Source organism: Oreochromis aureus, linkage group 9, assembly GCF_013358895.1.
Source record: "Oreochromis aureus strain Israel breed Guangdong linkage group 9, ZZ_aureus, whole genome shotgun sequence".
Classification (NCBI taxonomy): Eukaryota; Metazoa; Chordata; class Actinopteri; order Cichliformes; family Cichlidae; genus Oreochromis; species Oreochromis aureus.
In genome coordinates, this window is record NC_052950.1 from 11,670,371 (window position 1) to 11,681,424 (window position 11,054).

An 11,054-nucleotide genomic window follows, 5' to 3' on the forward strand; every position below is an offset into this window, starting at 1 on the left:
CAAGATGAAGAAACTCGTCTAAATGACTGCAAGGAAACTCTGTTACTCTGATTTCTGGGTAACATTCGTCCCTACTTTAGCTTCCACCATTTAATCCTCCCCTCTACCTTCACTCTTCTTGAGTTCCAAAGTCCTCCTACAGACTACCCAATGATGCTGCCTATCTACATTCTCCCCTGACACCACCTCACTGTCTCCTGTCTCTTTTCAGATTGCAACTTCTGTCCACCTGTGTACAACTTCCTCCACTTGTATACATCATCTTATGTTCCTCCTCCTACTTGAAGTAGATGTCAACCACAGCTATTTCAGTTCTTTTAATAAAATCCACTATCTGTCCTTCTCTTCTTAAGAACATACCTACCCAAAATCTCTTCATAGCCCCTTTTAACTTCACCTAATTAGTCATGGGAATTTCTTTTTCTACTGACATCCAACCTGTAGTGAATACACACTGACAACAGCAAGACATCACACCTTCGATTTCCATCTTCAAACTCATGATTTTGACATTCTCTTTGCTTTTACAACAGTATTCACACACTCTTCCTTCACTCTTCCTTGACCTTGCTTCCACCCGGTGTCCTGCAAACCCAGTATATCTACCTTCATCATATGAGCCAACTCTCTCCCTTTACCAGTCATCGTCCCTACATTTAGTCTCCACAGTCCTGCCCTAAACAACCTTAAACACACTTTGAACAATGAATACAGCTAATCTGCATTCACAGAGTGTATGTGAATCTACCTTCTTTACACAAGGCAGAAACTTGATGACAATTAGATTCAATAGCAGCAGTGTGATTTTTCTCATGGTTCAGCTGTGGGATTAACACGCTGTTGTCAAAAATATAATGGAAAAGTACTTAACACGTACATGATCTGCACCACTTTGTGAGTTTTGTTGATTGCTTTCATAAAAGGCTGGATGAATTACCATAAATTCCAGGATTAAATGATTCTAATCACTTTTCTTCAGCATTTTAAAAAAGTCAGCATGCTGCATGAATAAAATAAATACTGCAGATTCACACCACCAGGTGGTGATGAGTTGACATCTCTGCTACACTTTTTATCCGAGTGTTTGACACATATGCAGTTTTTTGATACTTTTCCTTAATCCTTCAATGTTAAATGCATCTCACTGTGTTGAATGAGTGTTAGGATAATTATTTTGTATGTCTTGCTTTGTGGCACATAAGAATTAATGAGATTTGAAAAATAAAATGTAATATTGTAACACCTTATTAGTCCACATGTGTCTTACTTTAATAAGTAAAGCTGCCTACCTTTTATAATCTGGAATAAAATAAATAAATAAAATAACCCCAAACACACTGCAGAATCATTGGTTGCTGTTTTATTTTGTATTGTGACTGAAAGACCCTGATGATATGTGGAATTACTGGAACTCTTTGTATTTGTAGGACAGCTCGACTCTGAGGAAGTTCTAAGTTTGTTCACAGAGTGTAAAAAAGTTCAGTGAAGAAGATGTTGATTAATGTCAGACTTTGTAGTTAAACATTTATAAATTCAACACGTGTCTTAGGCATTTTTTTAGTCAGCAAAGCTTTCCACAACATCAAGCAAATAAAATCCAAGAGTTTGAATGAAAGATTTAATAATTACATTAATTCCAGTTGTTGTAATGTATTGCCACTTCACATTTGCAAATGTAAAGAACACAAAACACAACTTATTAACTGCTTAATTTCATGATTGCATTGTACATATACAATTAAAATAAAGGGCTATTCTATTCTATTCTATTTGATAAGGCAGGGTTCTTAATTTAATACTTTTTAATAAAACGTGCTTTAATGGCAACCCTTTAATTTTCACTAACATTTTGGCAAAATCCCACTTTGTCAAAAATTGTACTTAGTTTATTATTGTGTGATGAATCGGAAGTATCACAGTACCACATTTAATCTTTACAGAATTGCTTCAGGATGGTTTTGTTGCATTTGGACATCATTTGAACAAGTTTTTTGTTAACTCTGAGACATTTATACCAAGATATCTAACATACAAATAAATCACACGAGAGCACACACAGCATCTGAGCATGGGAAAACTGTATAAACATGATCATAAACAAAGGAGCTATATTTAATCACCAGGAAGAAATAAAAGGCAGTTAAATTGACTACAGTATGTATTGTGTCAAATTTAGATTTGAGAAAAATTAAATGTGATTGGAAACAAATATTTTTAATGTGCAGGTAAAATATTTGTGTCAGGAACTTTTTTTCTGTTTTCTGCTTTGAAGTGTGATACTTACCAAACAAAAACCATTAAGAAGAATAACATTACAAGAGTAAGAGGTCAATGATCCCAATGATTCCACCAATAAGTGGCCACAATGTGACTCCAGATGAAATGGGACCTAAAGAAAAGATCAAGTAACAACAATTAATTTTGCATGGACACAAAGAAAAACTAATTTGAGAACAGATCTTGGTTACAGCATTTACCTGCAACTATCACATGAATCTCTGCTGATGTCTGATTACCCAGATCATTAGTGGCCACACAGTAATAAACTCCTCCATCTGTTACATTGAAGCTGTAAATCTCTCCTTCAGATACTTTCACAGCTCCATCTCTGCTCTTCTTGAACCAGGTGAAGCTGCTGACTGGAGGTTTGGCTCTGCTGGAGCAGGTCAGCTTCACCCAGCTGCCTGCTGACACCAAACCTGATGGACTGATGGATGCTGAGGTGTCTTTAGGAGCATCTGGAGAAAAAAAATGAAATCCTGTAAACAATTTTTTTAATGACAGTATAAAAAAAACCAAAAAAAAAAAACCCCTGAGTGTCTTACATGAAACACTGAGAGTCTCTTCTGTCTCTGCTGTCTTGGTGTCTTTTCCTTGGTTCACAGGATATCTGGCAGAGCAGCTGATCTTCTTTCCATCATGTGTGTCTGACAGAGTGATGGTCTGCTGGATTTTAGTTGTAAAGCTTCCATCTGTGTTTTTCTCTGTTTTGTTGTGAGAGTCTTGTTGGAGATTCCAGGTGAGTTGAGGAGGGGAGTGTGGACAGGGAGTGAGAGCTGAGCAGGTTATAGTGACAGACTCCTTCTCCTTCAGATCACCTGGGATTGTAATATTGGGCCTCCAAGGAGAATCTGTGGTTTCACATTAAACATTTTTTACACCAATAATGCAGGAAATAGAGTCAAGAAATAGACAGAGATCAGTGATACTATTGGATAATAAAAAAATATACTCCCTATGTAGTGGACAAAAAGTGTTTGCATACATTTTTAACATGTTTTTTAATTTTTTCTGGTTCTCTAAAAACTAAAAAAGAAGAACTAAAAAAATGTGTGTAAAAAAGTAAATAAGATATTGTACAAAATACCATTGCAAAATATGTTATAATTTCCAATCACTGTCAGAGAACAATGCTCTTTTTGTGTCCCATTGTAAGCACAGACAATAGTGGAGAACAGAGAGAATCGCAGAAGGATTCTAGTTTGTGATGACCATTAGTTATTTTCCTTTGAAATCAAGTTGTTATACAAACGTGAATATGCATTCACACTGTGTATTTTGCATTATTGCATTCATGCTTTAACTGATAATTTAATTTGTTGCTTGGAGTTTTACTAGAATGAGCCACTAAGAGTTTTTTCTTCATTTGAATAATTTCTTGGATTTTTAATTTTCTGGTTTCTTGCAGTTTTGCTAGAGGCTTGTTCATTTTTAAGGGCTTTACACCAGTAGCTTAAGGTCCTCTGAACAAGGTGGTTATTGAACTCTGTGAGGTTTGGATAATATGTGGTAAATATATCTGTTTGTTAACAGTGTGAAATATAGTTTGTATTTTAGGTTTTAAAAACTGTGTTTACTATATAGCACTGTTGAACACATTATAAATTGTTTTTTTCATTTCCCATGTCTTTGTTTCTCATGAAATGAAGTTACAATTTTCCATTAATTTCTGATCTGAATACAAATCAATTAAACAGGTTGATTTGCACATTTGACCACAACTGCTTTGTGTTGTTTACACAAAAGTTGTAGCTGTTTCGGATTTATGTTCTTAATAAATTGAAATATAACTTTCTCACCTTTAATTGTTATTTGAAGAGGATCACAAATAGCTGTTGCTCTGAACGGCCAGTTCATAATTCTGAAGTAGTATGTGTTTGTATAAGTTGTGGTTAAATTGGAAAACAGAGTGGTGCAGTTTTTCTCCTTCAGGTTTCCTGTAATCTTCATTGGATAGATGTTAACTGTCCCACTGCTGTTGAAGATCTCATTGTTTGGATGTGCAAAAACATCCCAATGATTTTTAATCCACACTCCAAACACAGATCTTCTACTTTCAATCTTTTCTGTTCCAGTTTCACTAAAGTTACATGGGATTTGTAAACAAGATCCACTCAGAGCTTCCATCTCTGTTGGTGCAGTGATGAACAGGTGTGAATCTTGAGGACAAGCTGCCAAAGTGTCTGGAAAAGGTGAGAGAAAAATTAAAAGGTGCAAATCTAAATGAAGATAAAATTTATAATGACAAAATCGACTCCAAGAGCCATGGATCTACTTCATAAAGTATCTCTATCTGCACTGATCTGTCAGACTGTAAATGACTGAAATGAGACGGCTCACTTGGAATAAAGAGGAGACTCAGTAACATGATGTCTGTCATGATGTTCACAGACTGGACTGTCACAAAACTCATCACCTGGAAAAAATATATAAAAAGCCATAATTACACAAATAAAAGATTAAAACAGAAAATCATGTCACAAATTTCTAAACCTAAGGAGTAAATTTAGGCAGTTACTTTTTAGACTAATATACAATTTTATATAATTACTATATGTAAAAAAATAAAAAGTCTTACCAAATGATCAGGCTGCAGAGGAGAGACGACAAAGTAAAAGTCAATGTGTGATTTCAGCAGAAATGGAGCGAGTGAAACACTTCTCTGTTTAGATGTTGTAATGCCAAAGCAAACAGACCCGTGATGCTTTTGGTTTTCAGTCGTTCTTTATTCAGTCAGTCTTTTTATATTCCCATCATGCACTCTGCTGATACTTCAGATGCTTCCACTCCCACCTGCCTCTAGATTCACCTGTGCTGACCCTCCTTTCACATTTTAACGTGTTCCTCATTCCCTCAAAATGTCCCTCATACATAAAGCTGCTCATTTCCATCAGTTGTCTGCTTACTTGTCTTTGTCTGAGCTTTCCAAGGATGTCCAAAGATTTCCAATTTTTTTATTTCTGCCAATTCTGCTCTTCATTTTCTGTTATCACTGGCTACTTTGACCTTTGTATACTTGTTTAATAACGTAAATTTAGACTTTTCATTTTATATCCCAGTCCTGAGTTGTGCTCTTAGTCCATAGATCTGATCACTTAAGACAATAAAATAAAAGTCTCACTTTTCTGTGAATAATGAAGAACTCACAGACAGGCCCTGGCCGAATGGTGGATTCAAACTCACGGCCTTCTCGCTGTGAGGCAGTGGTTAGTGTCTGTGTAACTGTGTTTTCATACTGTCCTAGTAAACCCATCACACTTTGAATATATTTACAGAGGTGCTTTTTATGCTAGCCTCCCTGCAGTCATTTGGACAAGTTTCTTGTTATTTGAGACATTTATTTCAAGTTTGCTCCCAAATAAATAACAAAACGTAACAGAACGCACAAAGCATGTTAGCATAGAAATCCTAAATGAACATGATAACCCAAATTAAAGGTTTTACAGTATGTGGAGATTCAATTTTGCAGTACTGCTTCTGTTTCTGTGGAAACCAGTTCCTTATTTGAGTGCTTTAACTTCTGTTTACTCATTTTTATTATGACCACAAGAAATCATCTGAAAACAGTTGGATGAAGTTAGGACAGAAAGCTTAACATAAAAAGCGGATGGATGTAGTTTGTTTAAATTTATTGAGCTGTAAAAAAGACACATTTATAGGTTCAGTGTGAATTTCTTCATTAAGACTCTCTGTTAATATAATGTTATTTCACAACAGTTCTCATTTTTTTCTTCACCTCAGTGTAGAGTTCCTCATAGCCTTTACCCATGTGTACCATCTTAATAATAATAATGATAATAATGGATTGCATTTATATAGCGCTTTTCGAGACCTTCAAAGCGCTTTACAATTCCACTATTCATTCACTCTCACATTGGTGGAGGCAAGCTACAGTTGTAGCCACAGCTGCCCTGGGGCAGGCTGACAGAAGCGAGGCTGCCATGTCGCGCCATCGGCCCCTCTTCTTCTATCCTCCTCTGTCCTGTGGCAGAGTCAAATCCCAGCACAGATCAGCTGATCTCTTCATAGTTTTCTTCCTCTGCTTCTCCTTTACTTGGCAGTTCTTCATTTATGTCATACAAGAAAATAAAACATTGAGGATCTATCATATAGACCTTCTAACCTTTTAAACTTTTGTTAGACATTTTAAAGTAAGAGAACAGATTGCTCAGGTACAGGTACTATAGTAAAAAAACAATCTGAACAGAGAAGGTTAACACAGCTTGATGCTTTAGCTTTTACCACCTGGAAGTCCAGTTAGAATTTCTCCTTCTTTATCTGGGACGGAAGAGCATTTTTTTTCTTGTTCCCATCTTGAGACAATATCTCACATTTTGACTGTTTCTGCAGGACACTCGCTTTTCTGAAGTCTGGTTTTTAATCTCCACTTGGGAAAACAACTTGTGCCCTTTGGGTAGTGACAGATTCCTAGAAATTAGCTGTCTCTGACAGCTCTGGTAGCTGGCTTCTCCCTTAGAGATAGGGCAAAGAGTGTGGTCATTCAAGAGGGGCTCAGTGTAGAGCCACTTTTTCACCAAATCAAAAGAAGCCAGTTGAGGCGGTTCAGGCATGTGACTAGCATGCCTGCAGGGGACCTTTTGGGTGGGGTAGAATCCAGGTACTCTGGAGAGATTTGGCTGGATAGATATAGGTATATAGCATGTGTCACTTTGAGTTTGATTGATGCCTTTGACCTTTGACCTTGGGACTTTCCCACCTGTCACCTGACTGGAAGTGTGCCGCAAAGTCTGACCAGAAGCGTGCTAGGCACGTGACGAGGCCTCTCCTCTCAGACTGATGAAGTAGCATCTGTGTGCATCTTAGCTATGCAGAATAAATGAATAAAAGGCATGACTGTGATGACACCTGAGGCACAGAAGAAAAGAAAAAGATCTAGACGTGGGCTGCTAAGTAAGCAATGCACTATATACAGACACATTTGACTGCTTGCATCACTAAAAAACCCATTAACCCATTAAAACGCTGAAGAGGGGATGTTTGCTTTGATGGGGGCATGTCAGAGCAAGGCATTCCTGAGGCATTGTTGCATCATTGTTCTGGGTAACACACCGGATCAGGGATGCATCAGAATCTCCGGTCAAAGCACATACGGCTGCTTAGAGACAAATTGATCATGGTAGTTAGCCTGCTTCTGTCAATTTTTCCTATGTTTTCTGTTAAGTAAGTGTTAGGTGGCAGCTGGCCATTGGTTTAGAGCTTGGATGAGGAAACTTTAAACTAGGACCTGATAAGACTGGCGTCGCTCTGCTTAGTTCCTACTGCAGTGATCCTGTTGCTTCTACTCAGACTATCCTACTCTGTTATCTTGTAATATTGTACATACGTCAAAGGTTTAACTGACTGATGAAATACACCATGTTTTTATAGAAATTATTATGATACAGAGATTTAGATGCCCAGTCTCTATATAGAAACAAAGAGGGTATTCTAGCAATCATATAACTGTGTCCTTGACCTCTTACCGGCTTGAGGAGTTGGTTCCTATCGATCTTACGTGCTGCACAATGTTTAATATTCAGTATTAGTAGTACCACTGCATATTACTGTCTTATGTCAGTCTACTATACAGGACTTGCTGCGTACACCCTGAGTTACACAATGAGTCTTTCAGATGTCCACAATGGAATATCCAGCTGCACATGTAGTTACACTGGACACCCCATGGTCTTATTTTTATTAGCCCTCGACTCACCTGCAAAGTGCTTACAAATAGTTACGGGATCAGTTTCCTTTTCATCAGAATTATCTGCCATCATCCAGACGTAAGTTGAGCAATGGTTTAACCAATTTCTCATCAAATCATAAAGGGAAGTCGGATTTAAATAAAACATAGGATGTAAGTTAAGGAAATACAAATATAAGTGTGACTATGGAGCACATCTCCTTCAACGTTCACGATGACAAGTGGATGACATCAGGGTTTTCTCTCAGTCAACTGAACAACTGTCTAGGGAAAAAAACAGCTAATAGTTACAGTGGCTTGCAAAAGTATTTGGCCCCCTTGAACTTTCCCACATTTTGTCACATTACAGCCACAAACATGAATCAATTTTATTGGAATTCCAGGTGAAAGACCAATACAAAGTGGTGTACACGTGAGAAGTGGAACGAAAATCATACATGATTCCAAACATTTTTTACAAATAAATAACTGAAAAGTGGGGTGTGCGTATTTATTCAGCCCCCTGAGTCAATACTTTGTAGAACCACCTTTTGCTGCAATTACAGCTGCCAGTCTTTTAGGGTATGTCTCTACCAACTTTGCACATCTAGAGACTGAAATCCTTGCCCATTCTTCTTTGCAAAACAGCTCCAGCTCAGTCAGATTAGATGGACAGCGTTTGTGAACAGCAGTTTTCAGATCTTGCCACAGATTCTCGATTGGATTTAGATCTGGACTTTGACTGGGCCATTCTAACACATGGATAGGTTTTGTTTTAAACCATTCCATTGTTGCCCTGGCTTTATGTTTAGGGTCGTTGTCCTGCTGGAAGGTGAACCTCCGCCCCAGTCTCAAGTCTTTTGCAGACTCCAAGAGGTTTTCTTCCAACATTGCCCTGTATTTGGCTCCATCCATCTTCCCATCAACTCTGACCAGCTTCCCTGTCCCTGCTGAAGAGAAGCACCCCCAGAGCATGATGCTGCCACCACCATATTTGACAGTGGGGATGGTGTGTTCAGAGTGATGTGCAGTGTTAGTTTTCTGCCACACATAGCGTTTTGCATTTTGGCCAAAAACTTCCATTTTGGTCTCATCTGACCAGAGCACCTTCTTCCACATGTTTGCTGTGTCCCCCACATGGCTTGTGGCAAACTGCAAACGGGACTTCTTATGGTTTTCTTTTAACAATGGCTTTCTTCTTGCCACTCTTCCATAAAGGCCAACTTTGTGCAGTGCACGACTAATAGTTGTCCTATGGACAGATTCCCCCACCTGAGCTGTAGATCTCTGCAGCTCGTCCAGAGTCACCATGGGCCTCTTGGCTGCATTTCTGATCAGCGCTCTCCTTGTTCGGCCTGTGAGTTTACGTGGACGGCCTTGTCTTGGTAGGTTTACAGTTGTGCCATACTCCTTCCATTTCTGAATGTTGGCTTGAACAGTGCTCCGTGGGATGTTCAAGGCTTGGGAAATCTTTTTGTAGCCTAAGCCTGCTTTAAATTTCTCAGTAACTTTATCCGTCACCTGTCTGGTGTATTCTTTGGACTTCATGGTGTTGTTGCTCCCAATATTCTCTTAGACAACCTCTGAGGCCGTCACAGGGCAGCTGGATTTGTACTGACATTAGATTACACACAGGTGCACTCTATTTAGTCATCAGCACTCATCAGGCAACGTCTATGGGCAACTGACTGCACTCAGACCAAAGGGGCTGAATAATTATGCACACCCCACTTTTCAGTTATTTATTTGTAAAAAATGTTTGGAATCATGTATGATTTTTGTTCCACTTCTCACGTGTACACCACTCTGTATTGGTCTTTCACGTGGAATTCCAATAAGATTGATTCATGTTTGTGGCTGTAATGTGACAAAATGTGGAAAAGTTCAAGGGGGCCGAATACTTTTGCAAGCCACTGTATTTAGTTAGTGGGTTCTGTGTTTGTGGGTAGCGGATGTCTTTGGGTTTTTTATCAGCCTAGGAGTGAACAAAAGAAGCAAAAACAGTAAAGATGCAGACTGTGAAAGTCTGGTTTATACCATCAATACAAACATTTTTTTTACAGTCCCACAGAGCAAAAGTAGCATACCATAATGTGGACAGTGAGAAGTAAAACTCATCATCTTACCGGTTGTAACTGATATTAGAGTTTTGTGTTTTAAGCCTTTTGTTAAAAACGTGTCAACACTTCTGTCTCCCAGCAGCTTTGCTGAAGTGACACTTTATCCTCCTTTCCTCTTTTTTTTGTTCCCTATTAATGATCTATGGTAAAGATGTGTCATATTGTCCCTATAAAACACCATGCTTTTATAGAAATTATTATGATACAGAGATTTAGATTCTTGTTGCATGATGTGCATGAAGTAGATAAAAAGTAATTTTATCAAGAGTGAATGTACTTTTATGTTTACCAACAGCTCGGGAAGTCCTCAGTCCAAACTGACTTTATAGTTTATAAATGTCAACTCAGGAAGCTCCTGTTGTGACCTCCCATCTGCGAGCATGCACACACACACACACACACACACACACACACAGAAACACAGAGAGAGAGAGAGAGGGAGAGCGGATTAATACAAAGGATTGCAGGAACTTTTTGATTTTCCATCTCTGCTTTAGTTTAGAGGAACAGCCACATAAAATTCATTCAAAATTTTTTGCCTTTGAATGGTAAAATGGTAAATGGCCTGTATTTATATAGCGCTTTACTAGTCCCTAAGGACCCCAAAGCGCTTTACACATCCAGTCATCCACCCATTCACGCACACATTCACACACTGGTGATGGCAAGCTACGTTGTAGCCACAGCCACCCTGGGGCGCACTGACAGAGGCGAGGCTGCCGGACACTGGCGCCACCGGGCCCTCTGACCACCACCAGTAGGCAACGGGTGAAGTGTCTTGCCCAAGGACACAACGACCGAGACTGTCCGAGCCGGGGCTCGAACCGGCAACCTTCCGATTACAAGGCAATTACTTTGCTTCAATTAAGATGTGTCTTTAAATCTACGATACCTTTCTTGTTCAAATAGTTTATTGACATAGTAAAGAAGTAGCTAGGGAACTCAGTAAGTACAAACAACCATAGTTTAAG

General features: G+C 38.7%; 1 protein-coding gene across 1 annotated transcript; it reads right to left on the bottom strand.

Moving 5' to 3' along the window:
• Window positions 1-2,312: 2,312 nt before the first annotated feature.
• LOC116329909 (sialoadhesin-like) lies at window positions 2,313-4,862 on the bottom strand. The gene is made up of 6 exons (XM_039617812.1): window positions 4,859-4,862; window positions 4,621-4,696; window positions 4,080-4,463; window positions 2,826-3,131; window positions 2,478-2,738; window positions 2,313-2,389 (listed from the first exon to the last, which is right to left on the bottom strand). Exons 2-6 carry the CDS (start codon window positions 4,691-4,693, stop codon window positions 2,313-2,315), a joined length of 1,101 nt encoding a protein of 366 aa, XP_039473746.1. The 5' UTR covers window positions 4,694-4,696; window positions 4,859-4,862.
• Between the last annotated feature and the right edge of the window lie 6,192 nt (window positions 4,863-11,054).

What these genes read in the sequence shown, in the direction of transcription:
- LOC116329909 (XM_039617812.1), bottom strand. Translation starts at nt 4,693, where the DNA reads ATGAGTTTTGTGACAGTCCAGTCTGTGAACATCATGACAGACATCATG. An exon ending in GAGTCTCCTCTTTATTCCAA is followed by an intron (nt 4,464 to 4,620) that starts GTGAGCCGTCTC and finishes CACCTTTTCCAG; the next exon opens with ACACTTTGGCAGCTTGTCCT. An exon ending in GATTCATGTGATAGTTGCAG is followed by an intron (nt 2,390 to 2,477) that starts GTAAATGCTGTA and finishes TCTTTTCTTTAG; the next exon opens with GTCCCATTTCATCTGGAGTC.